The 24,275-nt window shown below is 46.6% G+C and overlaps 1 protein-coding gene across 2 annotated transcripts; it reads right to left on the bottom strand.

Moving 5' to 3' along the window:
* Positions 1-1,847: 1,847 nt before the first annotated feature.
* On the bottom strand, positions 1,848-24,267 carry LOC148474931 (uncharacterized). Of its 2 annotated transcripts, none has more exons than XM_088458005.1 (7): positions 24,174-24,267; positions 13,264-13,422; positions 9,533-9,724; positions 8,688-8,766; positions 8,480-8,577; positions 7,999-8,332; positions 1,848-3,511 (listed from the first exon to the last, which is right to left on the bottom strand). In XM_088458005.1, exons 2-7 carry the CDS (start codon positions 13,339-13,341, stop codon positions 2,538-2,540), a joined length of 1,755 nt encoding a protein of 584 aa, XP_088314131.1. In that variant the 5' UTR covers positions 13,342-13,422; positions 24,174-24,267; the 3' UTR covers positions 1,848-2,537. The 2 variants fall into 2 exon arrangements, with proteins under 2 accessions (XP_088314131.1, XP_088314130.1); XM_088458004.1 differs by having other exon boundaries at positions 1,849-3,514.
* Between the last annotated feature and the right edge of the window lie 8 nt (positions 24,268-24,275).

Here is a 24,275-nt window from a genome sequence, read left to right as displayed (position 1 = left end):
ATATAACAAATATGAAAACAAGTATGATTGGACAGTAAAAGCAGCAATTGACAGTGAGATATTAGGCAATAAGTGGTGCATAGAGACATCCTGGGATAGTAAATTGTAATTTACTAATGGTCGATTTTAATTGATCTAAATCAGTGTTGTGTTTCTGGGTCTAAATCACACATTTACTTACAGACACATTTTGCTTTGTTTTTTTTAAATGTTAGTAAATGTGTGATTTAGCCCCAGAAACACATCGATTTAGATTGATGAAAATCGGCCATTAGTAAATACACCCCTAGATGTGCAGTAGGGAATATCACTGGCCACATAAGCGCCAACCTAAATCAAAAGAGGCAAGATAGAGGAAAGCCAGGTGGGGACCAAACACCCACAATATTAAATCTTTAAATCATTTTCTTTAATGTGCTCGGAAATACAGCTTTTTGCTATCTCTGATCTAATTTATGACAATTGTTAGGGGGCCCAAAGTCTCACCTATGTCCTGTTCCCGAGTCGGCTCGTGCATCTCTTTTAGGGGTTGCTTAGGGACCTTGGAGGATTGATAACGATGACATAGTGATTCCATAGGAGAGCTGGAGGTAACAGTGTAAGGGGCTACAAGTCACTGGTATAAATGTTGTTATTGGTAAACAAAACGCTTCGTAGAAAGGGAAAAGTGGGATTGAAGACTGGTAAAGTTGTGGAAGGTGCGTTTGGGTGTAAGGTCTAAAGTGAATAGGATATTATGTTGAGTCTAGCCAAGCAGTGAAATGTACACCATTTTAGAGATAAACCTTATTCGGTTTGTGATCTCTTTGTTGGCGGGAGGGATGAGGTTGTTCCCTGTAGTGTTATATCTGGTACTTATCAGCACAGGAAATGTGTAGGATCGTTTTGTTTGCACGTCTTTAGAGCTGGTGGACTGGGGCAAACAGCAGATTAGTGGGAGGGCAGGCGGCAAACGTGATATGTAGGAAATGACGGAACCAGATCGGGACAATTTCCAGACAGGTCCACCATATGTGGTGAATGTGGTGATCGGGCTGCATTCTCTCCGGCAGTTTGGTGTGCTAAGGTACATTTTGTGGAATTGGTATTCTCCTGGATGGTGACACAGATGGAGCATTTGGAAATGTAGGATCAAATTTTTTCCCTAAGTCACATTACCTAAGGGGAATCCAAAGTCAGATTCCCAAGCAAGTTCATGTGTAGCCAGAGATGGCGGGGATAATCCCAAAAGACCATCACTGCATTGACTAACATCTGGACACTATCATATATCTGGTTGACCACCATTTGTTGGAAAACATCAGATGGAATCTCCCAAATGTAGGTTCTGCCTGCCGAGATAAGGGCCATTCCAATTCTTCACACCAGGAAAATTTACTGCAGTGAGATTCCGCACTTTTTAAAAAAAAATATTTGTTTTCCGGTTCTTCCCAAGCTGATGCCCTAAGTTCCCCCTTGCAAATGGTCACTGCAATATGGAGACTCAAGTTGATGAAAGAAACCGATTATGAATGACCGGTGCTTAATTAACAACAATATACACCTGCCAGTAGCTGGAATTTCTACCCCCTGCTTGGAACAGGATCAGCAGTGCAGAGGACACAAGGACACCACTGCAGGACCCAGCGTTCTCTGTGTACCGGGGAGAGATAAGACCATCGCCGCCACCCATCGGCTTCCCCTTGCAAGCAAGAATTTAAGCCATCAGCCACGGAAGAACCAGAAAAGACCTTTGAAGATCTGCAGAGCATCTCTGAGTGCAGGAGGCATGACAAACGCAAGATCATAGTAGGGTAAGATAGGGATTGTATTCCTTGTCCGATTTTAAAGCGACTAGTCACCTTATCAACTTTTCAGCAAAAAAGCTAACACTTTGTTTTGAATATCATTTCAGTCACATTCATGTTTATTAGGTGTAAACTCTTCACTCCATACATTATACATTTACTCACATCAGAGGCAATAGCGCTCTTAATTATTGTATTTATTATGCATCAGTGTCTTATATTGAGATTGGGAGCAGCTTTCAACATCCCCTGGCAGAGCGTTTTAATAATCAGTGCAGATTTCAAGTTTTGATATTCCCTCCGTAACAGATAGATGATGTTAATAAACCTTTGAGAGCTCACTCTGTAACTGAATTGTAATAATTAATATCAATGACTTTCAAAAAAAAATATAGATTGCAGCTACACTAATGCCAGGCATACACGATACAATTATCTGATATCTGTCCAATCTGGCTTGTTGGAATTAAAATCTGGTAGTGTATTGGATCAAATGATAATTGACCATTTGCTCATGAACACTGGAAAACAGACCAAAATGGTTGTTCAGACAAATTAGTTAAATCAAACATATTTAACCCATTTGAACAATCGTTTTTGTCCATTTTCATATGTTTGGGACCATATGGTCAAATCTCATTTGCTCCCATACATTACCAGATTTTTATTCCAACCAGCCAGATATCTGACAGTTAATTGCATAGTGTATGCCCAGCACTATTCATATCTGTAAGCTCACTAATATTGGTTTCATCTCGTGTGAGTTTTCTGATGTTTAACAAGAGATGATTGCTCCGTAAAACATTTTCCACACTCAGAACATGGAAATGGCTTTTCTCCTGTGTGACTTCTCTGATGTACAACCATATGTGATTTATGTCTAAAACATTTCCCACACTTAGAGCATGGAAATGGCTTCTCCCCTGTGTGACTTCTCTGATGTGCAATCATATGTGCTTTATGTCTAAAACATTTCTTACACTCAGAACATAGAAATGGTCTCACACCTGTGTGAGTTCTCTGGTGTGCAACAAGATTTGATTTCTGTGTAAAACATTTCCCACACTCAGAGCATGTAAATGGTTTCTCACCTGTGTGAGTTCTCTGATGTGCAACAAGATCTGATTTTTTTGTAAAACATTTTCCACACTCAGAGCATGTATATGGCTTCTCACCTGTGTGAGTTCTCTGATGTGCAACAAAATCTGATTTCTGTGTAAAGCATTTCATACACTCAGAGCATGTAAATGTATTCTCACCTGTGTGGATTCTCTGATGTGTAATCATATCTGATTTACAGCTATAACATTTCCCACACTCAGGACATGGAAATGGTTTCTCACCTGTGTGACTTCTTATGTGTGTAACAAGATGTAATGTCTGTGTAAAGCATTTCCCACACTCAGAGCATGGATACTGTTTCTTACGTATGCGCTTCTGTCTAATAAAGACTGACTGATTATTAAAGCATTTATCAATGTCAGAACAGGGAAAGACTGCAGCATCTGTATAAGCTGTACTATGTGCACCAACATCTGAATTAATGGGACACTCGTCATAGTTAGAGAGATCAGATGATATATTTGCACTGTGATGTACTGGGTGTACAATTGGGGTAATGGGGATTTCTCCTGTAGATTCCCATGTGATGTTCTGCTCTTCTAATGTAACATCTGGAAGCAAAGTTAAACATCCCACCGAGGCATTCCTGCCTTTGTGTCCATCTGCTGGAAGGAAAAGAAATATATGGAAATAAACTTTTCTTCTTTTTATTAAGATGGAAGAATTTATATAAATAGTGCGCTCTTTGTGATATGCTTGTCGCACAGATAAAACTTTAACTTAAATAGAACATAATCACACCTCCAAGCCTATTGCATAGACTCAAACGTAGACATTGGTGACTTACAGACGCCGCAATTCTTGCCGTGTACCGCAATCAGACAGTATTCTGCATTGGACACGTCTTCTGAATGCTCTGCCCCAGCTCTCCATTTGCTAAAGCAGTCACCACCACATGTAATGGTACTCATACCCCATGCTAGGTGGACAACATCCGACTGAGAATGGCGTGGAATTGTCATACGTACAACTCATAATAGCTCGCAGTTGCATCTACACACTAATGGTGGTACAATAATTGGCCCACGATGAACAACCATTTACTGCACAGATGGCACCCACTAAGTCCCTTTCAGCTTCAGGTCACATGTGAGCAAAATGCATCCGAGTGACTCGTAGGTTACTTAGAGTAGCACATACAGGCCGAGACGCATGCACAGCTTTTAGTAAATCACGAGAAGATTGCGTGCGTGTGACTTAGAATCCAGGCCATAAACAGCAGCTGAGATCCACAATCAGCATCAATATGTCCTTTTGGTCAACCATAGCTAACAAAGTCACCCAGTTGGAGTCCAGCTACCAATTCAGGAGGAAGCTTCGGTATAGATCTTATGGAGAGGGGAACCACCTACTACTTTGCTTTGGTATTGGAGCGTTAGTTAATATATGAGTATATTGAGAACCAAGAAATTTAAAATATGTACTTACCAATAAATCACTTTCTCTGATTCCATAGGGGACACTGAAGTTTATACAATGGTTTATAGATGGGTCGGAGTGGATCCTGGCACTTCAAATTTCTTTAGAAGTATAGTTGGCTCCTCCCTCTCTATACCTCCCCAACCTCAGTTAAGAATAACCAAGCCCGAGTGGTGAATACAACAGAGGAGGAGAAACAGTGTACAAAGGCAACATCAAACCGATCATGCTGCAGACAACCAAGATGCAGCTGAAACTCTCCAAGCAGCACTGCAGCAAGGAATAGCGCTGAGAGGGCGTTCAATGTCTCCTACAGAATCAGAGAAACCAAAATACTATTTTCAACTTCTTCCACAAGGGGACCGTGGAGTATATAACAATGGGGACGTCCCAAAAGTTGACCTCCCGAGTAGGAAGGTGCTGAGAAACTTGCAGAACATAACAAAGGTATAAACTGTGGACCGAACATTAGCATGGCACTTCGCTTGACCGCCCTCCTGAGAACGCCACCGAATATACAGGAGCACCAACAAGAATCTGTTGTAAATATATAAAAAGAATGTAAGAGCGAATTCTAAAACAGTAGATGAGCAAAAATTATTTATTAACATTAAAATGTATCTATATATATATATATATATATTATACAGAACATCACACAACATCTGTTGTGGAAGTAATACGAGAACAAGACTCAAGAACCTTGACCACATCCGGAGACGGCGAAGATGCAGCTGACTAAAGAAGAAATCACAAGGGCGATCAATGCGGAAGGCCGATACCACTATTGTCAAAAGAGACCGCCTTCGTGCTAAACACATCCCGATTGCAATGAAAAATAAAGTAGGAAAATGATCCACAGCAGGAAGCAAGGCAGGGTGACACGATGCAGGTTTACAGAGTGCCAGGGACCAACCAGGAGTAGGACTAGCAGCAGAGCACAGGCCAGGTATTGCTGTAACAGGACAACTGGATGCCAGGTATTACTGTAGCAGGTTTTCGGGATGCACCAGGGGTTGCTGTCAGCAGATTTACTGGATTGCCAGGTTTAACTGTAGCAGGTTTTCTGGAAGCACCAGGGGTTGCTGCCAGCAGATTTACTGGATTGCCAGGTACAGCTGTAACAGGTTTTCTGGATTGCACCAGGGGTTGCTGTAGCAGGTTTCAGGGATATACTTGAATGCAGAAACAGCATGAACCATACACCATGGGAAGACGAGATGTTCAGGCCCAGAATGCTATCAGGAGAGGATATATTTACCATGGGTCTGGCAGCAATTGGTGGATACGGACAGGTGGTCTGGTAGTAGCATTCTGAGTGGTGGAAGGCACAACATGCAGAGGGAGTATTCATCTCTGCAGCTCTGAGAATCAGAACCACACCTGCGATTCCAATCAGGGCTAGCAGTGCTCACAGACATCACGAGTGGGAGAGTTTTCGGCTCTGTTAGAGCCAAAATCTCTCTGGGGCTTGCGGCCACAAGACCCTACCACAAGGGTCTCGTCGCAAGCCCGATGGTCTTGACCATCGCGACCATCTTCCTGGCCGCTCGCTATAGCTGTGGGTGGTCACCCACAGCTATGCGAGCGGCCAGGAGGCCGTTCTAAAAAACCAGAGGCCAGCCCTGATTCAGAGCGAGCGCTCTCTCAGAGCGTCCGGCTCTGAATCAGTGCCTTAGTCCACATAGAGCCTAGCACAGATGCAGGGCACTCCAATCACAAAGAAAGTCAATACCGGCAGCACTCCACGGATAAACAACTCTTGGAAACTTTGCTCAGTAGACTACTGAGCAAGTTTGTAAGAGTTGATTATCTGTGGAGTGCTGCCGGTATTGACTTTGTGATTATAATAGATAGATGGATATCTATATCACACATATATACAACAAGACGGTCTACACTGACCAGTCTATTAAACTAAGAGAGACCAATCATAACAGTACAACCTTAATACTGTCCCACACTTACCAGAAGGCAATTTGTAAGCAATGTTATATGAACAATTTTTTTTTACGTTCAAATGCTTATTACACCCTTAGGAGTGACATGTAATATATTCTTAATTCTAGCACCCTGCACATGTCAAAACCCGTGCAGTTCCTCCTTCCTGCCTGGGGTGTTGCTCTCTGCACTGGTGCCTCTGGCACACTCTGGTCTGTATCTCAGCAGTTTTTTTTTTTGTTGCATCAGCTGAGTGTGCTAGAAGCACCAGAGCAGAGAGTAACACAGGGAGGAAAGAGGGACTGCACGGTTGTGACAGGTGCAGGGTGCTAGAATAAACACTATGTAATGCAGCTTATTATTGGTGCTCCCACCGGAAGGAGGGATAGGGATTAAAAAAAGACCATGTCCATAGTGTATCACCTGTAGGAGAGACAGAGAGACAAGCCATAACTCCAGTAAAGGGGCCCAAAAGGATTCTCTCTAGAGCTTCATAGATAAAATATTTCACTGGAGAAAAGGCACAGGGAGAGTTAAAACAACACACAGTTAAGGATGAAATGGGAACTGAACTCAAGACCTCAGTGATATGAGGTAGCAATGCCAGCCATTTGTCCATAGCCCAAATTGTGTCCATGGAGCACATATAAATATAAATACAGATGTGGCCACGCTCATCCTTGCTCTAGTTGCAGCAAACAAGTGTCCTAGGTGCAGCATGAAAATAGCACGGGTTGGCGTGCTAGGCGTAGGAGGATACGCAACATGCAATACACAGCTTCACCACTGGGTGGCGATTGCTCCAATACTGACAACTACAGTGCTGAATAATACAGCAATGGATGGGTATGGCACTACAGAATACAATAGCAAGTCCTAACAGGAGGACTAATCACATACAGTACTGCACAGTGTAAACAGTCTTTTTAATATACTATACAGTAGTAATACTGCACAGTGAGCTATTTTATTAAAGACTGTCCGTGCGATTACTTGTGCTGTGCAAATTGTCCGTGCGATTACTTGTGCTGTGTGAGTGCAGCAAATACCTGCCAAAATTGTCACAGAACAACGCACAGATATAGCATGGCAGCAAATGGTAAATAAAAAAAATAAGTTATACTGTAGATAAAAATAATATTTATTACACAAAAACATTGCTATATGCCCCTGGCATTAATGAGAATCGAACCCAAGGTGACGGCTTTGTTAGGTATTGATCTTAACCATTGACCCATGCATGCGCTCTGGGCCACCATCGACCTGGTTGCGAGCGCTCAGCGCTTTAGACCGGGTCTGAATCAGGCCCTATGTCCCATGTGGTAGTGCACAGAAAGGATCATGGGTAATGTCACATGGAGTCTCACACCATTGATCAGTGATGGTGAGGTCTCTTGTACTGATGTATGAGATACACCAGAGAGTGTGGGGAGGAGACTGGTCAGATCTCTGGGCTGGTAACACACAGTGACATGATGTGAGGGGGAGAGCAGGAGTATAAACGGGGCTGATGGCTCCTGATGTATGAGATACACCAGAGAGTATGAGGAGGAGACTGGTCAGCTCTCTGGGCTGGTAACACACAGTGACATGATGTGAGGAGAGCAGGAGTATAATAGGGGCTGATGGCTCCTGATGTGTAAGATACAAAAGAGAGTGTGGGGAGGAGACTGGTCGGAGTATAATAGGGGCTGATGGCTCTTTTCTATAATTAGTGTTTATTACTCACCTTTACTGATATCTGTAGGGATTTCCTCCTCCTTACAATGCGGATTACCTCTCACATACGTATCTTCTTTTCCCTCTGTAGCTTCTGCCTTCATATCAGTCACATACGTTTCTTCTTCCCTCATATCAGTCACATACGTCTCCTCTTCTCCCTCTATATCTTCTGCCTTCATATCAGTCACATACGTCTCCTCTTCTCCCTCTATATCTTCTGCCTTCATATCAGTCACATACGTCTCTTCTTCTACCTTTATATCTTCTGCCTTCATATCAGTCACATAAATCTCTTCTTCCTTCTCTGTATCTTGTGATGTATTATCAGTTAGATCTTCACCCTAAATAACCCACAAAAGAATAAAATAACTCTTTCATAATTCAGACTAAAAAGGTTAATATCAGTGTATAAGACACATACAACTGCTGTACAGATCATATAGTGACAGTCACTTTGGTATATTGGTGAGACCCTAAATCCCACCTACCTGATCCTCCTGTGGGGTCCTGGGATTCTCCTCTGTACAATCCTGGGAATAAAAAGGACGGGGACATCTCTCTGTGGAATTTCTGTTACTGGGTCCATCTGTAGTAGACACACAGTGACTGAGTACATGTGATTATCAGGTGATGTGTATATATAGGGGGCCCCCATACCTGCTCTCCCCTATACAATAGATTAGAGTCTCCTCTTACCCAGTGATGTGAGGGGCCAGTGATTCTCCATCATCACATCCTTGTACAGACCCTTGTGTTCTTCTATATACTCACATTCCTTCATGGAGAGATAGATAGTGACATCTTGATACACACAATGATACAGTCATCACCCAGACACATCCCCTGGTGTTACTATATAATGTCCCATTCCCAGCAGTCACCACTCCAGCCATCACCCAGACACATCCCCTGGTGTTACTGTATAATGTCCCATTCCCAGCAGTCACCTCTCCAGTCATCACCCAGACACATCTCCTGGTGTTACTGTATAATGTCCCCTTCCCAGCAGTCACCACTCCAGCCATCACCCAGACACATCCCCTGGTGTTACTGTATAATGTCCCATTCCCAGTAGTCACCTCTCCAGTCATCACTCAGACACATCCCCTGGTGCTACTGTATAATGTCCCATTCCCAGCAGTCATCTCTCCAGTCATCACCCAGACACATCTCCTGGTGTTACTGTATAATGTCCCATTCCCAGCAGTCACCTCTCCAGTCATCACCCAGACACATCCCCTGGTGTTACTGTATAATGTCCCATTCCCAGCAGTCACCTCTTCTGTCATCACCCAGACACATCCCCTGGTGTTACTGTATAATGTCCCCTTCCCAGCAGTCACCTCTCCAGTCATCACCCAGACACATCTCCTGGTGTTACTGTATAATGTCCCATTCCCAGTAGTCACTTCTCCAGTCATCACCCAGACACATCCCCTGGTGTTACTGTATAATGTCCCATTCCCAGCAGTCACCTCTCCAGTCATCACCCAGACACATCCCCTGGTGTTACTGTATAATGTCCCATTCCCAGCAGTCACCTCTCCAGTCAGCAGCTGAATGATCTTGTTGGTGAGTTCCAGGATCTTCTGGTCATTGTGTCTCTCATATATCAGTGAGTGAGGTGGAGGCACCGTGATGGGGCTCTGGGTCCTGCTCAGTCCTCCTGACACACGGGGACGGCTGCTGGGTGTCTCACACTCTCCAGAGGTCTTCTTCACTACTATGTAACCCTGTGTATTGAGAAAGACGACAATGAACAGTGAAATAAAAGACTCCTATTTGGAGTTACTCTTTTTAGGGAATAATTGTGACAAAATATATAACAGTGTAATTTATAAGGACAAGCTACAACTTACATGCAACCATTTCCTATATGCTGGAAAGTGGAGTATATATTGTCTGAGTCAAAGATGAACACAATGGTGAGTTTGTATGCATAGCGAGCGATTGTTTGCCATCGCGCATGCGTATAAGCTGCATTGCGCGTGTGCAGCGATCGCCATATGATTACTGATGCACATAGAAATTCATTGCAAAGCGAGTGACATGTTGACAGCTCTTGGGGGTGGTAAAAGGGGGGTGGTCAAAAAAACGCAGGCGCTTCTGAGCGTTTATACGATGTTACATGGGCGTGCATAAACACAGCATGAGAGCCCTCGTGTCAGGAGAGCTGCCGAGTCTGCGGCTGGTCAGACCTGCTGCAGGGGCAAGATGGCCGCTCGATGTCACCGATATCTACACAGGTAAGCGACGCTGTACGCATGTATGAAGGCAGAGGTGGGCGTCCTTATGCTCGGGTGATCTTTGGAATCAGTCGTATAGCACGTTTCCTACCATCCTCAGTGGGCCCAACATTCAGCGTGCTCTTCTATGGTTGGCACCCACAGCAGATACACCTGCTTTGGACAGATTAGTGCAAACAGTAAGATTATGATGTGATGGGAGCTGGAATAAAACAGGACCGAGAACAGCCGCCCACTGAGGGTGACAGGTGCTAAAGGAGACGTCGGTTGTAAGACTGTAATACTATTGTATCTATGTAGTGTCCAACAGAGGCTGATGGCCAAAAGATAATAATAATAGCTACATCCACATGTACACATCTGATATACAAACCTCTATTTCCCAGATATGTCTAATAAGGTGAATCCTATAGCTTAAAATCACCACAAGAGGAGAAACTCACTGATCCCGTCACCTCCCCAGTCATGTCCCTGTATTATTACTATAGATATAAGTGGTCACTGTGACACTCCCAGACCCCCTCACCTCCCCAGTCATGTCCCTGTATTATTACTATAGATATAAGTGATGTCACTGTGACACTCCCAGATCCCCTCACCTCCCCAGTCATGTCCCTGTATTATTACTATAGATAGAAGTGATGTCCCTGTATTATTACTATAGATATAAGTGATGTCACTGTGACACTCCCAGACCCCCTCACCTCCCCAGTCATGTCCCTGTATTATTACTATAGATATAAGTGATGTCACTGTGACACTCCCAGATCCCCTCACCTCCCCAGTCATCTCCCTGTATTATTACTATAGATATAAGTGATGTCACTGTGACACTCCCAGACCCCCTCACCTCCCCAGTCATGTCCCTGTATTATTACTATAGATATAAGTGATGTCACTGTGACACTCCCAGACCCCCTCACCTCCCCAGTCATGTCCCTGTACTATTACTATAGATATAAGTGATGTCACTGTGACACTCCCAGATCCCCTCACCTCCCCAGTCATGTCCCTGTATTATTACTATAGATATAAGTGATGTCACTGTGACACTCCCAGATCCCCTCACCTCCCCAGTCATGTCCCTGTATTATTACTATAGATATAAGTGATGTCACTGTGACACTCCCAGATCCCCTCACCTCCCCAGTCATGTCCCTGTATTATTACTATAGATATAAGTGATGTCACTGTGACACTCCCAGATCCCCTCACCTCCCCAGTCATGTCCCTGTATTATTACTATAGATATAAGTGATGTCACTGTGACACTCCCAGATCCCCTCACCTCCCCAGTCATGTCCCTGTATTATTACTATAGATATAAGTGATGTCACTGTGACACTCCCAGATCCCCTCACCTCCCCAGTCATGTCCCTGTATTATTACTATAGATATAAGTGATGTCACTGTGACACTCCCAGATCCCCTCACCTCCCCAGTCATGTCCCTGTATTATTACTATAGATAGAAGTGATGTCCCTGTATTATTACTATAGATATAAGTGATGTCACTGTGACACTCCCAGACCCCCTCACCTCCCCAGTCATGTCCCTGTATTATTACTATAGATATAAGTGATGTCACTGTGACACTCCCAGATCCCCTCACCTCCCCAGTCATCTCCCTGTATTATTACTATAGATATAAGTGATGTCACTGTGACACTCCCAGACCCCCTCACCTCCCCAGTCATGTCCCTGTATTATTACTATAGATATAAGTGATGTCACTGTGACACTCCCAGACCCCCTCACCTCCCCAGTCATGTCCCTGTATTATTACTATAGATAGAAGTGATGTCCCTGTATTATTACTATAGATATAAGTGATGTCACTGTGACACTCCCAGACCCCCTCACCTCCCCAGTCATGTCCCTGTATTATTACTATAGATATAAGTGATGTCACTGTGACACTCCCAGATCCCCTCACCTCCCCAGTCATGTCCCTGTATTATTACTATAGATATAAGTGATGTCACTGTGACACTCCCAGATCCCCTCACCTCCCCAGTCATCTCCCTGTATTATTACTATAGATATAAGTGATGTCACTGTGACACTCCCAGACCCCCTCACCTCCCCAGTCATGTCCCTGTATTATTACTATAGATATAAGTGATGTCACTGTGACACTCCCAGATCCCCTCACCTCCCAGTCATGTCCCTGTATTATTACTATAGATATAAGTGATGTCACTGTGACACTCCCAGATCCCCTCACCTCCCCAGTCATGTCCCTGTATTATTACTATAGATATAAGTGATGTCACTGTGACACTCCCAGATCCCCTCACCTCCCCAGTCATGTCCCTGTATTATTACTATAGATATAAGTGATGTCACTGTGACACTCCCAGATCCCCTCACCTCCCCAGTCATGTCCCTGTATTATTACTATAGATATAAGTGATGTCACTGTGACACTCCCAGATCCCCTCACCTCCCCAGTCATGTCCACGTATTATTACTATAGATATAAGTGATGTCACTGTGACACTCCCAGATCCCCTCACCTCCCCAGTCATGTCCACGTATTATTATTACTATAGATATAAGTGATGTCCCTGTGACACTCCCAGATCCCCTCACCTCCCCAGTCATGTCCCTGTATTATTACTATAGATATAAGTGATGTCACTGTGACACTCCCAGATCCCCTCACCTCCCCAGTCATGTCCACGTATTATTACTATAGATATAAGTGATGTCACTGTGACACTCCCAGATCCCCTCACCTCCCCAGTCATGTCCACGTATTATTACTATAGATATAAGTGATGTCCCTGTGACACTCCCAGATCCCCTCCCCAGTCATGTCCCTGTATTATTACTATAGCTATATGTGATGTCACTGTGACACTCCCAGACCCCCTCACCTCCCCAGTCATGTCCACGTATTATTACTATAGATATAAGTGATGTCACTGTGACACTCCCAGATCCCCTCACCTCCCCAGTCATGTCCCTGTATTATTACTATAGATATAAGTGATGTCAGTGACACTCTCAGACCCTCTCACCTTTCCAGTCAGCAGGTAGATGATTTCTAGGGTGAGATGTAATATCCTCTCAGACGTGTGACTCTGGTCCGTGTCCATCCTCAGTGATTTATACAGGACGCGTCCCACAATCACGTGACGTATAAAAGAAAACTCTCTGGATCCACACTGTGTAATTTTCTAAGAATAAATATAATCAAATATGTGACCATTCCCATTAGTACAAGGAACCAACACCTGAGCATTAATCAGCCGACGTTCTGGTATCTAACAATATAGAGAAAGTTGCAGACTCTCACACTGTGATAGTGACAGCACTACAGGGGACTTATACACATCACCAACATCCGATCACTACTTTCCTAGCAGAAAAATATATATTATCACTATAAGCCTTCTCCCAGGGGAATATTGCAGTGTGTGGGCACCTCTGTCACTTTATCACACAGTATAGTGATGTAAGAAGAGCTGTATTATAATATGAGATATGGTAAGAACTTACCCTTGTTATCTCTATTTCTACGAAGTCCATAGGGTTCCACAGGATACCTTGGGGTATAGGTGTGACGTCAGTCGCAGGGCACCAAAGAGTTAAGCTTTCAGCCTCCCAGGATGCACTAGGTCCCCCTCCTATACCCCGCCCCCGGGCCAAGGCACCTCAGTTAGTTACCAAGCCATAGGCCGGAGGAGGAGAAGGAAGAGAGAGAACAAAGATCTGGACACATACAAGAATCACATTCTCACCAGAGGGAGACGGAAAACCGGTGACCAGAGCAAAGCCCATCTGCAGCACAGGTGCGACAGGGCGGGAGTCCTGTGGAACCCTATGGACTTCGTAGAAATAGAGATAACAAGGGTAAGTTCTTACCATATCTCATATTTTCTACTTCAGGGTCCATAGGGTATCCACAGGATACCTTGGGGATGTCCCAAAGCAGTATCCTTTAAGGGTGGGGACGCTCCTGTGCAGAAAGGAGAATCCGCCGCCCGAAGGAAGCATCCTGAGAGGCGAAGGTGTCAAACCTGTAATACCTCACGAAGGTATGGACAGAAGACCACGTAGCAGCCTTGCAGATCTGAACTGCCGAGGCACCACGTCGAGCTGCCCACGAAGGACCCACAGACCTAGTGGAATGAGCCTTCAGAGAAGGAGGGACCGGTAGGCCTTCATGAAGATAAGCTTCAGAAATAGCCATACGGATCCAGGCTGCCAAAGTTTGCTTTGAAGCAGGCCAACCCTTTTTACAGAAGCCATAGAGGACAACAAAGCGTCCGACTTCCTAAACAAAGAAGTGCGGTCAACATAAGTCCTTAAGGCCCGCACAACATCCAAAGAGGCCTCACCCACGGAAAGACCCGGTGAGTTAAAGGCCGGAACAACTATTTCCTCGTTAACATGAAACTGGGAAACAACTTTGGGAAGAAACTCGGGCCGAGTGCGGAGCACTGCCCTGTTCCCATGAAAAACCAAGAAAGGGGGTCTACAAGAAAGAGCCCCTAACTCAGAAACACGTCTGGCTGAAGCAACGGCCAGAAGGAAAACAGTCTTAGCTGTTAGCCATTTAATATCCACTGAGCCCAGTGGTTCAAACGGCGGTCCTTGGAGAGCCCTCAGGACCACAGCCAAATCCCAAGGCGCCACAGGTGGAACAAAGGGCGGCTGAATACGGAGAACACCTTGCATAAAGGTGCGCACATCCGGGATTGTAGCAATCCTACGGTGAAACCAGACAGATAGGGCCGAAACCTGTACCTTCAAAGAAGCAAGGCGAAGCCCATGATCTAGTCCCGCTTGCAGGAAGGCGAGAATCCGAGACAGACGAAACTCCCGCGGTGCATAACCTCTCGGTCGACACCACTGGAAGAACGTATGCCACACGCGATGGTATATCCTCGCGGAAGACGGTTTCCGAGCTCGTAACATGGTACGCACCACAGAGCTGGAAAACCCCCAGGACCTCAGCATGGCCGTCTCAACAGCCACGCCGCCAAAGACAGCCGAGTCAGGTCCGGGTGAAGACAAGGACCCTGAGACAGAAGGTCCGGTCGTAGCGGCAACCGCAGAGGACTGTCCACGGACAGACCCTGAAGGTCTGAGAACCAGTGCCGTCTGGGCCACACGGGAGAGATCAACAGGAGCGTCCCTCCTTCCTGTTTGAATTTCCGGATTACCCGTGGAAGAAGGGAGACCGGAGGGAACAGGTATGCGAACCTGAACGTCCACCGGACGGACAGAGCATCCACCAGAGACGCCCCTTCGTCTCTTGTGCGAGACCCGTACACCGGCAACTTGTTGTTGTGCCGGGACGCCATGAGGTCGATTTCTGGAAGACCCCACCTGTCCACCAGTAGTTGAAAAACGTCCGGGTGCAGGGACCATTCCCCTGGATGAACGTCCTGGCGACTTAGAAAGTCCGCCTCCCAATTTAGCACTCCCGGGATGAAGACCGCTGATATGGCCGGAAGATTGCGCTCCGCCCAAACCAGGATCCGAGAGACCTCTACGAGAGCCGCCCGACTGCGAGTTCCTCCTTGCCTGTTTATGTAGGCCACGGTGGTAGCATTGTCCGACTGGACCTGCACCGGGTGACCCTGGAGAAACCGCTGTGCCTGCAGGAGAGCATTGAAGACCGCACGGAGTTCCAAGATATTTATTGGAAGCTCCGCTTCTGTCGGTGTCCACCTGCCCTGGAACAAGTGTGGACCCGAAACTGCTCCCCAGCCCCGAAGACTGGCGTCCGTTGTCAACAGGACCCAATTTGGAACCCAGAACGGACGTCCCTTGTTGAGGTGGGTCGTCTTTAACCACCACGCAAGGGACAGGCGAACCTCCGGGGTGAGCACAATCGTCTGGAACTTCAGAGACTGAGGCAGCCCGTTCCACTTGGACAGGATCAGGTGCTGCAGAGGTCTGGAGTGAAACTGGGCGTATTCCACCATGTCGAACACCGACACCATGGAGCCCAGTAACCTCATCGCCGAGTGTAAGGACACCCGGCGGCTGTGCAGACAACTGCGCACCCTTGACTGTAAAGCAGAGATCTTGTCCTCCGTCACGAAGATCCTTTGCTGTCCCGAGTCCAATAAGGCTCCAAGATGCAGAATCCTCCGAGACGGGATTAGAGTGGACTTCTGCCAGTTGATTAGCCAGCCGTGCCGTTGCAGCAGTGCAATGGTCAGGTCCAAGTGGTGTAACAGGAGCTCTGGAGATCCTGCCACCAATAACAGGTCGTCCAAGTACGGCAACATGCGGACTCCTTGCAGCCGCAGAGAAGCCGCCATGACCGCCATAGCGTCCTGTATGTCCAATGACACCATGTAGTCCCCAGGTTCCAGCGCCAGAATGATGGACCGTAGGGTCTCCATCCGAAACTTCGGGACCCGCAAAGACTTGTTGAGTGCTTTGAGATATGACCCATTGGGTTTCTGTACCAAAAATAGATTTGAATAGAAACCCTGGCCCCTCTGGGAGAATGGAACAGGCACTATAACTCCAGCCTGGAGCATAGTGTGCAATACCTTCCGCAGCTCCGTAGCCTTGTTCCGGTCTGATGGTAGACCCGTGGTGAAGAATCGAGCCGGGGGTCTGTGCCGGAAGGAGAGGGCGTACCCGTGAGAGACCACCTCCAGAACCCAAGTGTCTGTCGTAGTGAACGACCAACACCGGGAGAACTGCAGCAGGCTCCCCACCCTGGGATCCCCCAAGGGGAGACCCGGACCGTCAGGCCGCAGGCTTGTCATCTGGCTTGGGGGCCGGACGTCTGGTACTCCATGCCTGTTTCCGGGGCTTGACCGATTTCTTAGGGCCAGCCTGTCGAGGAAACGACTGTGGTTTGGGCCTGCCCTGGGCCCTAGATGACCGAAAGGACGATGGTCCAGAACCAGAAGGAGCAGCGGCCGACGGGAGACAAGCAGATTTGGCTGCCGCCAGCGTGGCCACAATCTTATCCAGATCCGGACCGAAGAGAACTTCTCCGGTAAACGGCAACGCTTCCAGACCTTTCTTGGATCTGCGTCCGCCTTCCAGGATCGCAGCCACAAGGTGCGACGAGCAGCTACCGCTGCTGAAGAAATTCTAGACACCAGAGTACTAATGTCTAGAGCCGCCTCGTTGATGTAGGTGGCCGAATCACGGAGATTGCCAATCAACTCCGCCTGTTCGGCCGGACAGTCGGATTCAAAAGAAGCCTCTAATGAATCCGCCCAGCGCTCCATTGCTCTGGCAACCCAGCAAATGGCCATAGCCGGCCGTGCTGCCCCCCCTGCAAGGGAATAAGCGGACTTCAGGCAGATTTCTACCTTGCGGTCCGTAGCATCCTTAAGGGAGGACATGGATGGCATCGGCAATGTGGCACTACGGACAAAACGGGTCACGTGAGAATCCACCTGTGGAGGGGATTCACACTTAGCAAAATAATTATCCGCGAACGGATAAGCCACCGCCAGGCGTCTCTGCGGCTGGTATCTTTTGCCAGGTTGTTTCCACGCCTCCTCTAAATGGTCCACCAACTGACCCGAAAGAGGAAAGACTGTGGCATCGCCCTTCACATCTTTGAAAAAGGCATACTTAGATTTAGCCGCTGGGGGAACTTCGTCCTCAATCACCAAGGCTGTGCGGACCGCCCGAATAAGTCCAGGAATATATACTTTGGACTTAGCATCAGCGTCCTTAGTATGGAAAGGTTCCTGATCGTAAGGATCCAGAATCTCCCCATCATCAGACGTCCCTTCGTCATCCTCATAAGGAGCGGACAGAGACGCCACCGGCCTTTTATGAGGCCGCATCACAGACTCCCCTTGCAACACATCCGACAAGTGCTGTACAGAACTCGTCAGGGAGTTAACCCACGCTGGCTCCTGAGAACCCGGGAGCGGGGAAATAGGGAGACTGTGGGGTACCACCAATTGTCGTGGGAACCCCTGCATGGGTGACGACACCACAGACTGCTGGGACAAACCCATCGGAGTAAACGCGGGCTGCGGAGCTAACTGGCCCACTAAAGCTGTTAACGCCTGAGCGAAACAAGCCCAGGGCGGCTCCTGTACCGGTGCTGTAACCGTAATAGGCCGCGCCATGGACAAACACTGCCGGCAAAGGCCCTCCGCGCTACCCTCCCCCTCCGCTAACGGTACTTTGCACGTGGTACACTGTAGCCGGAGGGGAAAATCACTTTCAGACATGATGGCACCACGTATGTGACCTCTCTCACCAATTAAGTATTAAATAGGCGAGAGACCACCCTGCAGCACCGCACCGCAAGGGCTTTAGCAGAAAGAACAGGGACAGTAATAAAGCTGACAGTTTAGAGAAGAAAAGTTACAGGCAGCGCTAGCACAGTCACATACAATGCAGAGAAATAACAATTCCTGCACTAACAGCGCTGATCACTCAACTACACAGACACAGGGCCTGGTAGGACACAGCGCTGCATACACAGACCTGAGCCACAGCGGAGGAGAGGTATGCGGGGGGACCCAGACCACGATGCTTCCTTCCAGACTTCCAGCAGCGTTCACCATGCGTTGCAGAGAAGATGGCCGCCGAGGAGCAGAGAGAAGCTGGCCTGGGGGAGGAGCGCTGACACAGGACCAGTCAGCACAGTGCAGAGAGGGCTGTGTGCAGCGGGGGAGGCGCCGGCTGTGAGACAGGGAAGGCGCGCTCCCCTGGCATGCATTTAACCCCTGGGACGCCGCAGCGCTACCGCTCTGCTGCGGTCCGCTGTCCCAGGGGGTAGTGGAAGCGCAGGTTGGTCGCCTGGCTCCACGCTGCAGCCAGTCCCCAGGGAGCCCCCTGCCTGGGGACTTAGGACCATGTGATCAGCGGGGACCCACCGCGGGACCCCGCTGCTTACCTCTGTCCCCCTTGAATCCGGCCATGGTCCGGAGCATCTGGGGTCACCGCTAGCTGTGACCCCAGACGCCCACCAGCATCCCCGGATCAGTACCGGCGTTCTGGTACCGGCGGGGTGTAGGGAAGACAGCATGGACGTCAGGACTGACTGTCCATGCTGTTCATCCAGATGTGCAGCCACAGCTGCATGAAGAAAAAGCTTCAGGGGCTCTTCTAGCCCCCACTCCAACAGGTGCACCCGACTCCGGCCGGGCACCAAACTAAACTGAGGTGCCTTGGCCCGGGGGCGGGGTATAGGAGGGGGACCTAGTGCATCCTGGGAGGCTGAAAGCTTAACTCTTTGGTGCCCTGCGACTGACGTCACACCTATACCCCAAGGTATCCTGTGGATACCCTATGGACCCTGAAGTAGAAAGTTAGATAAACAATCTCCCTCTAAGTAACTACATATATGGGCTGTAACATGTCTGGGATGGTATGCAGTCGGTGGACCTAATCACGACAGCCAGCTTCCCGACTGCTTAATCCCGGCAAGGATTAAATGACAGGTGTCAAAATGTAGACGCCTGTCACTTTACCGACGCCGGGAGACCAGCGCCCGGCATCCCGATCGAAGGGACGCCGAGAGCGGATAGCCGCGGGGTGGGGGGAGGGTAAGGTTTAGGGTTCCGGGGGGGGGGGGACGACGACGGACGACGACGACTTAGGGTTAGGAACCCCCCCCCGGGAGGTTAGGTTTAGGCTAGGGGAAGGGGGGGTTAGCGTTAGGCACCCCCGGGGGGGGACTTAGGGTTAGGCACCCCCCCGTGGGACTTAGGTTTGGGTGGCGGGGAAGGGGGGGGGTTAGGTTTAGGCACTGGGGGGGGAAAGGTTAGGGTTAGGCACCCCTAAGGGAGGGTTAGGGGGTAGAATTAGGTCAGACAATACTTACCTTGGACGACCGGGATTTACTCCTCTGCCGGGATGCCGCTGTCGGGATTCCAAACGCCGGGCATGGGTCCGGCGGTAAATCATACCGATTCCGTCTGGGATGCCCCCTTTATGCGTCACTCATTGCGGTGTCCCCTCTCTACATCCTGGGCTGCCAGCGCTTCATTCTGATTGGCTTCCCCAGGAAACAGTGAATGGTGAGTGAATGGGGAGGAGCCAGTCACAGTGAGATGATAGGAGATCCTGTATCATGATGAACTGGTCAACACAGTGAATGGAAAATAGAGGCACCAAGCTCATTGCTGGGACAGACAGCTCTGCAGGGTCTTTATGATCTCACTTGAGAAAGGGTCTGAGCAACAGGAATCCCTCCTTATGTGCACAAATGTATAGTCTTCATTCTAGCACCCTGCACCTGTCGCAACCCGTGCAGTTTCTCTATCAAAGTGGTTCTCAAACTCGGTCCTTGGGACCCCACACAGTACACGTTTTCCAGGTCACCCAGCAGGTGCACAGGTGTATTCATTACTCACTGACACATTTTAAAAGATTCACAGGTGGAGCTAATTATTTCACTGATTCTGTGAGGAGACCTGGAAACCCTGCACTGTTTGGGGTCCTGAGGACCGAGCTTGAGAACCTGTCCTCTATCCTGTTAGGAATGTCACTTTCTGCTCTGGTGCTTCTAGCACACACAGCTGATCCAACAAACTGCTATAAGCACCAGAGCAGAGAGTGACACCCCTGGCAGGAAAGAGGAACTGCATGGGTTGTGACAGGAGCAGGGTGCTTTAGTGAACACTACTGAAGATTTATTACACTTAGGATCCCCTCACAATTAATATAGGCTCATTATTATATACTCCCATGCAATTAGCAGAAGGTTAAATAAAAAAGACAGGTGAGCTAAATTAGTACAGCAAAGAGTTCTGCAGAGAGTATATCAGTTGTACAGAATTGCGAAAGTGACGGGGAGGGCGGTGGACTTGGAAAGCGAGCAGGATAAAAGAGGTTAATAAAACAGGGACAGAATACCAGACAGCAAAGATAATGAGAGAGAAAGGATAAACAAAACTGGATTGCATTAGACTTGCGTAATCTGTAACTCCACAGTTGTAGTGGCACCATAAGTCACAGCATGCCCTGTCATGCTAGCAGTCACAGTTACGTTACCACTGTCATAAGATGTATGTCTCATGACCATTCCGGCCATGTGTATGTAGCATAGGGTGGGGTGAGATATTTGTTGCTCGCCCACTATTATATTAGTAGGACACTAGAGGCTACTCCTCCTGTATATCAATAATGGCAGGAAATCATAGGCTGCTCCCTATGTATAATGCCAATAATAACAACAACAACAGGACACTACAGGCTTCTCTCCCTGTATGAAAATAATGACAGGGCCACACAAGATGCTCCTCCTGTATAATAACAGACCACCACAGGCTGCTACGTGTGATACCATCGTTAGAAGATTCAGAATGACTTATATTAGTCATGTAATAATTATGTACCTCCCAAGATGCTATTATATATAATTGTATTTGAAAATATCCTGTCGATGTAGGGGTTAAATATCCGTTGCAGAGAATTTTATATATTATTCTCTATAGATGCAAATTAGGTACCTATACATAGACATGACGTACATACCTTTATAGCTACCAGGTGTGATTTCATAGATTGCCAACCTACATATCCTATGATGATTTCGCATTATTCAGGAATATATATTGAGGACTAAATAAATTTCCACCTAACTTCTATATACTATCTTTATTTATTTAAAGGGGGTTAACTTTATCCCTTAGATGCCTCATCAGATTTAAATGCTGGTTATGTGAATATGTATATTCCACAGCATAATTATGATGCAAAGATGTCTATAGTTTCTCTCTCCTAGGGAACTATATTTATATAACCATAACTAAATAACATAGTAGCCTCTATGCTACACGTGGTTACCCGTTCTCTAATTATCCCTGTTAGTAAAAAGCAAATTAGAAGCGCTGGATATAAAATATACTATCTGTTCATAGCGCTGGGTAAAACACACCAGCAAAGAGGGAGTTAAATGTATTGAAGACGGGGATTCCATTTAGCTGAATACGTACCACATTTGTGACAAACAAGGAATGCCTGACGATCTCTGGCTGGCCTGGCACACGTGATCTATGACAGGGGATCACGTGAGTTATCAGACCAATGAAGGAGGACCTCCCACGACCACGTGACCGGGACGCCCTCCAGGCAACATGCACATAATGTGAGAACAGAATTTCTGTTCCTCAAGCAATGGTGAACAAGCCCATCACGGGCGAAACGCGCGTCCAAGGACTCTTAAGCTGGCCACACACTAGACCAACTTACATCCAACCAGCCAACTTGTTGATTGGTTGGACTGAAAATCTGGTAAGGAATGAAAGCAAATGACAATCAGCAAGTTGCTCCCAAACGCCGGAAAATTAACAAAAACTGTTGTTTGAACAAATTGTTTAGATCGAACATTTAACAAACTTGTCTGACGACCATTTTCATCAGTTTTCTGGCATTTAGGAGCTAATTGCTGATCATCAGTTACTCCCATACGTTACCAGATTTTCATTCCAACCAATCAACAAGTTACCTGGTTGGATGTAAGTTGGTCTAGTGTGTGGCCAGCTTTATGATTCCGCTCTGGCTGATGCACAAGCCGACCACCTCTGCTCACTTGGATACCTACTGAAGGGTAATTTGTATCACACCACCCAGACCTCAGTTTCTGCTCTCCATACGTAATAGAGTACATTGCTCTTTTGCATGACTTGGAGATATCTAGTCACTTAAACTCTATATCAAATAGACATAGTAAGACTGCTATTAGACATTGGTGTATGTACACACGTTTGTGGATACTCACATACTTATATATCTTGTGCGGCAGTGACTGAGCAGGTGCATTCATGGATACGGTGTCTTGTTGCAAAAGTAAATATTAAAACAATAATAGATACCATATGTGGGTAGTGTTACATGGCTCCACTAATTAATAAATGTTCATGACCAATATTGTATATATCTGTAAATCACTCTGACATCTGTCTTTTACAAATACGTGGGTTAATGAAATGCATTGCTCTCTTCATGTACTTTACAAGAATATACTACTGAGATAATGATTGAGTGTCTGTGTGGGACAATTACTTATATAAATTGAAACGATTCCTTCTATAAGAGGTAATACACAGTATGTGTGTCAGTTTGGAATATTTTCTTTTTGCTTCCCTCAGGAGATAACGCTTAAAAACTATCACATATACAGATAAATGTATGGGACATATACTATATTACTCAATCTTGGATTACTATGAATGATATATCATTTGTATATGCCCCAGTTAAAAACACTATCATGACATTTACAATTGGGTAGCAAAATATTTATCCTATGTACTCAACACAGGGTTGTATATCTGAGCTTTATGTAAATTTAGCATCTTATGTCATCACTTATTTATATTCTCGCCCTTTGTTTTATATTGTGTTACATATGTGCTCGTATAGAATTAGATCATATTGAGCAACAGGCAAGGACCTAGGGCTCTAGATCTATGAGATCCCTATAAAGCGCATCAGACGCCATACCCTGATATATATGCTCTAGTATCTGATTTTAATTTTCAGATCATGCATATGAAATATGGTAACACATTTTTGACTCTATATATGTTATTTGTGTTGAATGTATATTTTGAGAATCATTTTAAAAGACTATAATAAAAATTTAATTTTAAGAATTTAATCGAATATAAGAGTGCACCACAAAAAAGAGCCCACTTTTCTCTTATCTGGATACGTTACCGCTGTCATAAGATGTATGTCTCATGACCATTCCGGCCATGTGTATGTAGCATAGGGTGGGGTGAGATATTTGTTGGTCCCCCACTATTATATTAGTAGGACACTAGAGGCTACTCCTCCTGTATATCAATAATGGCAGGAAATCATAGGCTGCTCCCTATGTATAATGCCAACAACAACAACAGGGCACTACAGGCTTCTCTCCCTGTATGAAAATAATGACAGGACCACGCAAGCTGCTCCTCCTGTATAATAATAACAACAGGTCAACACTGGCTGCTCCCCCTTTATAGTAAGACCTTCTTACCTGCACACGGTACACCCGAACCCGAGGATCCTTCTAAATGTACCCCTGACGTCACTGTCTCCTGACCCGAAAGCCCAACACACCCCACTTCCGGTTTGTGCG

Source organism: Taudactylus pleione, unplaced genomic scaffold (genome assembly GCF_031769625.1).
Source record: "Taudactylus pleione unplaced genomic scaffold, aTauple2 ptg000800l, whole genome shotgun sequence".
NCBI lineage: Eukaryota > Metazoa > Chordata > Amphibia > Anura > Myobatrachidae > Taudactylus > Taudactylus pleione.
Note: the sequence above shows the minus strand (reverse complement) of the source record. Positions and strands in the feature narration are given on the sequence as shown.